The following is a 4,669-nucleotide window of genomic DNA, read 5'->3' on the forward strand; positions in this document are numbered from 1 at the left end:
ATAAGTACACACTAATAATTGTCTCCTTAAGGTAACATGTTCCATTGACAATGAAAGAATATACTAGCATGATGGATGCATAAAAAAATATTTCCTTTCAATGATTATTATTATATACCTCCACCTGACCATTAGTAGATTTATTCAATTTTTGTTCATGGTCATTGGTCCATTTTTTGAGTAAATTAAAAATTTGTAAAAAATCCAAACTCTGTCAGAATCAGTCTAAACTGTCTACACAATATAAGTACATGTATATGTATCAGAAAAAAATTATAAAAATTAAAAATTTTCTCTTTTTTATTTTTGACGAAAATTGGCCAAAATCCCTGTACTACAGTACAGGGACTTTGGCTTAATTTTTGAGAAACTTAAAAAATCGTAAAAAATCATAACTTGATTAAAATTAATTCAAATTTTTTACACAACATACTGAAGTACATGCATATGTATCAAAAAATTTATAAAAATATAAAATTCTTTATTGGCCAAAATTCATGTACTACAGTACAGGTACTTCAGCCCAATTTTTGAGCAAATTTAAAAATTTGTAAAAAATTCAAACTTTATTGGAATCAATTCAAAATTTTACACAACATAAGTACATGTATATGCATCAATAAAAAAATAGAAATAAAGAATTATCTCCTTTTTATTTTGATGAAGTTTGGCGAAAATCTTTATACTATGGTACATTATTCACAAATTTTTGAAAGAAGCAAATGAAACAACTAAATAATCCAGCACAAATTGAGCATTAGTAATTTGTTATCACTGCTATATCACTTATTAAGACATTGACTTGGGCTGCACAAACTTTGGAGTGTTCATATGTGTAGATATATGGACCAATGTCTATTGATTTTTCTGTTCAACATAATACTTAACATAGTTTTTATACTGTTAGAATACATAGTGTTAAAATTGTGCATGTTTCATAAGGACTATTGATAAAAGGGAATTAGTAAGTGAGCAATGGCATAAATTTTTCTAATTTAAAAAACTGAAAAATTTTAATATTGCATTGGCACAATTTTTATTCAAAGCACACCTTGTCCAATTTAAAAGCCAATTAAAGCACTTTAAGACATATCTTCATACTCATCAGCATCTTGCTCTTCATTTGTCTCTTCTTGATTGGGACTAGAAACTAATCAAGGATAATAATAAAAACACTTTATGTGGGTGTGAACATAAAAAATAAATTTACTTGGAGCAGTAATAGGACTGGTAGCAAATGTAGGACAGTTAGCTATTGGTATGTTATCAACAACACTGTCTCCTACAATTGAAGTATCCTCTTCTTTTTGCTGCTCTATTTTATCATCTATTGGTTCATATAAATATTCATCAATCTTCTCATATATGTCTTCATTATTTCTATTGAAAATGCCATATACAAACTTTTAATAGAGTACTAGTTAGTTCTTACTGTGTTTCAGAAGTACTATCAATTGCCACTAAACCATATCCTACATTAGGTGCTACACTGAGTTCATTGGCTTTACTATTATGTATTATATATACATGCATTGTAAGTATTACATTCTTTTACCTTATGTCAAACTTCTTTGACTTTTTTTTATACAAAACTACAATGATGATGCACACGAGTACCACCACCACAAAGAAAATCATTATTAATGCAGTTGGCACTATTACTGCTACCAAAAGAACACTACCATCATCAGTGCCACTGATATTTGTAGGTGACACTATCAATAGACCATTTTTAGTAAAATAAAGAATGGATATATTGTAGCTATAGAACTAACTTGTTAGAGACGTGTGAATTGCTGGTCCTTCAATTAGTCCTACATCACTCAATAGCAATACGCTAATACTCACAGTATAAGCTAACTGTGGCTCAGTATCAGTTATATTAACTGATGTGGTATCATAAGCTACTGATATAGTTCTTGTATTAGTTTGTCTTAATGTACTGCTAGTGCTACCATCATCAGGAGTTAATCTGATACTGTATACAAAGAATCCTTTAGCTTCTTCTAGTGTCACTGGATCCCATGATAACACTATTGTATCTTCTATTCTCATTGCTTGTACATTTGATGGTGATACTGTAACACTACCTACACATGAAATCACATTAAGTTATCCATTCAACTACATTTAAAATATTTTACTGTCAGATTTAGTGAAGACAATAGCAGTAGCAAAGTTTCCCTCACCAACTTGATTGACTGCTACAACTGATACATAATATGGTATCCTAGCCCCTATGAAAGTAAATTATGATTTATATGTATAATAAAAATAGAAAGTTGGGCTATGTACTAACTTAATCCTCCAAAAATAAATGTGTATGATCTTTTATTAGCAACAAATGGAACATTATTGGGACTAGTAATAGCATCAGTAGCTATTCTAACAATAAATCCAGTGATTTCTCCATTAGGATGAGATGGTGGACTCCATGTTATATTGATAGTAGTTTCATTGAGAACTGGTACAGTATAAGCTACTGTTAAACTATTAATGACAACTGGAGATACTACCAGATGAGGTGAACTAGGAACTGTGTATTGTATTTTAATAAATGTATCATAATAATATACTTACTGTCTGGTAGTGTTCTTCCTGCAGTAGTAGCCACTGGTCCAGCTCCAATGATTGTACTAGCACTAACACTAGCAGTGTAATTCTGATATGGACTGAAACCAACAACAATTTTGCTTATAATTTTTTGATTAGGATTTGCTTCAATAATGAAAGTCGTTAGCTTTGCTTCATTCACTTTAGTTACTGTTAAATTATAATTAATAATAATTCCATTAGTACTGGATGGTTCCATCCATAAAAATGAGACAGAATTTAGATCAGGAATGGAAGTAAAATTTTGAGGAGAGTCATATGACACTGCAACAAATAATTCATAAAGCATTCCACAAAATATTGTGCTTACCACTTTGAGCTGTTTCAAAAGTACACTGGGTAGAGGGTCCTTCTCCTACTACATTAATAAATGACAGCTCACAAGTGTAACCAGTAAAAGGCATAACATCAGTAATAGTGAACATTGTGTTTGTTGAAGTTTGTGTTGGGCTCAATCCATTGACTGATACACCATTAGTATTCATACATGTTAAATTATAACCAACTGGTGCTCCATTTTGATCTGTTAGTACTGGTGCAGTCCAGGTAAGTGTGACATTACTTGGTAAGAATGTTATATTAGAACAATTCATTGGAGAGGCAATTGGCACTGTAATTGAGAAAAAATAATCAAATAAGTATTTTACTTACATGTCGGAAATGTTCTAAAGCTCATCTCTACAGTACTAGTAGTACCAAGACAATTGGTAGAGTCAACTGTATATGTATAAGTGTCATCTTCCTCAAGGCCAATCAGCATGATTATAAATTCTTCATTAATTGCAGAAATGTTACTAGAGCTCATTCTTATAATAGAAGTCTCTTCTGTTGTTTGTAAGATTGCTCCAGTATACTTAACACTGTAGGTTTCAGGTGTATAGGCAATGTTAGGTATTATGAATGATATAGCAGCAGTAGTTGTTCCTGGAGTAGCTGTTACATTAATAGCAGGAACAGGTTGGCTCTGAGCTATAAATTAAGTAAGGAATTGAGGTAGGAGAGAAAGAGAATACACTTTACGAATGAAACATGGACTTACGTCTTATAGCTACAGTACTTCCCTCACTAGTAGTGATAATATCAGTTGAATCAGGTATAGTAATACTAGCAGTACATCTATAAGTACCAGAATCAGAAGCAGTACTGGAGTCAAAACTCAATGTATTAGTAACAGTGGTAGTCATATTTCCTCCAGTAGTAGTCACAGTACCAGTTTCTATTGTACCATTATGTGTCCATGCTATTACCAGGTTTGGTATTACTATGGTTGGTTTAGTGGCTGTACAGGTAAGAGTGAAGTTATCATATGGGTCTGAATCAGGACATGATGTTTCTAGACCCAAAAATGAGTCAGGGGAGGCAGAAAAACTTCCAATCATTGGATCTAGAAAATAAAGTTAAAATGTTAGTGATACACATTTTAGGCATAAAGGTATTAAATTAGGTCTCCAATAATTAAAGCTTACTAGTAACAGTGAAGTTAACATTCATATAATTAGTATCAGAAGTCATAACATATTCATAAGCTGAAGCTGGTACTATAGTAACAATACATGTATATGTTCCTGAATCCTCAATACTGCTCAATGTAGTGAAATTAACAGTTGATCTATACTCATTGAAACCTGATCTCATCACAGTGCTGATATTGACACGATCTGTATCAACAAGCATCATTGAATTAGGATCATTCTCATCTCCGAAATCACCGCTACTCATGATCTGTTGATCAGTCATGTTCCAGGCTACATTAACAGTGAATAGTGTATCAACATTAGGATCAACACTGATATCACATGTTAGTATCAGGTTACTGCCAGCTAATAAGTTAGATTCTCTTGATTGGCTTAAGTAAACAGATGAAACTGGAACTAAAATGATACATAAAAAACATCAGTAGTAAAACTTTAAGTGAGAGATGTGATCTTACTTTTTAAAGGTAAATTCCAAGATTCATTACCCCTTGCTACCATGGATATCTGACTAACATTAATGGAGGCTTCACAAGTATACAGACCAGCATCAGAAGTATTAAGAGAAGAGAAGTTCAAATAAA

The 4,669-nt window shown here is 31.9% G+C and overlaps 1 protein-coding gene across 1 annotated transcript; it reads right to left on the reverse strand.

Moving 5' to 3' along the window:
* Positions 1-927: 927 nt before the first annotated feature.
* LOC105314692 (protein sidekick-1-like) lies at positions 928-4,657 on the reverse strand. Its single transcript, XM_020003439.1, has 13 exons — positions 4,544-4,657; positions 4,080-4,484; positions 3,653-3,997; positions 3,265-3,582; positions 2,924-3,223; positions 2,581-2,877; positions 2,300-2,536; positions 2,145-2,237; positions 1,776-2,090; positions 1,556-1,715; positions 1,433-1,507; positions 1,211-1,380; positions 928-1,150 (listed from the first exon to the last, which is right to left on the reverse strand). The coding sequence occupies exons 1-13, from the start codon at positions 4,584-4,586 to the stop codon at positions 1,083-1,085; spliced, it is 2,826 nt and encodes a 941-aa protein (XP_019858998.1). The 5' UTR covers positions 4,587-4,657; the 3' UTR covers positions 928-1,082.
* Between the last annotated feature and the right edge of the window lie 12 nt (positions 4,658-4,669).

Source organism: Amphimedon queenslandica, unplaced genomic scaffold, assembly GCF_000090795.2.
Source record: "Amphimedon queenslandica unplaced genomic scaffold, v1.1 AMPQUscaffold_12656, whole genome shotgun sequence".
Lineage (NCBI taxonomy): Eukaryota > Metazoa > Porifera > Demospongiae > Haplosclerida > Niphatidae > Amphimedon > Amphimedon queenslandica.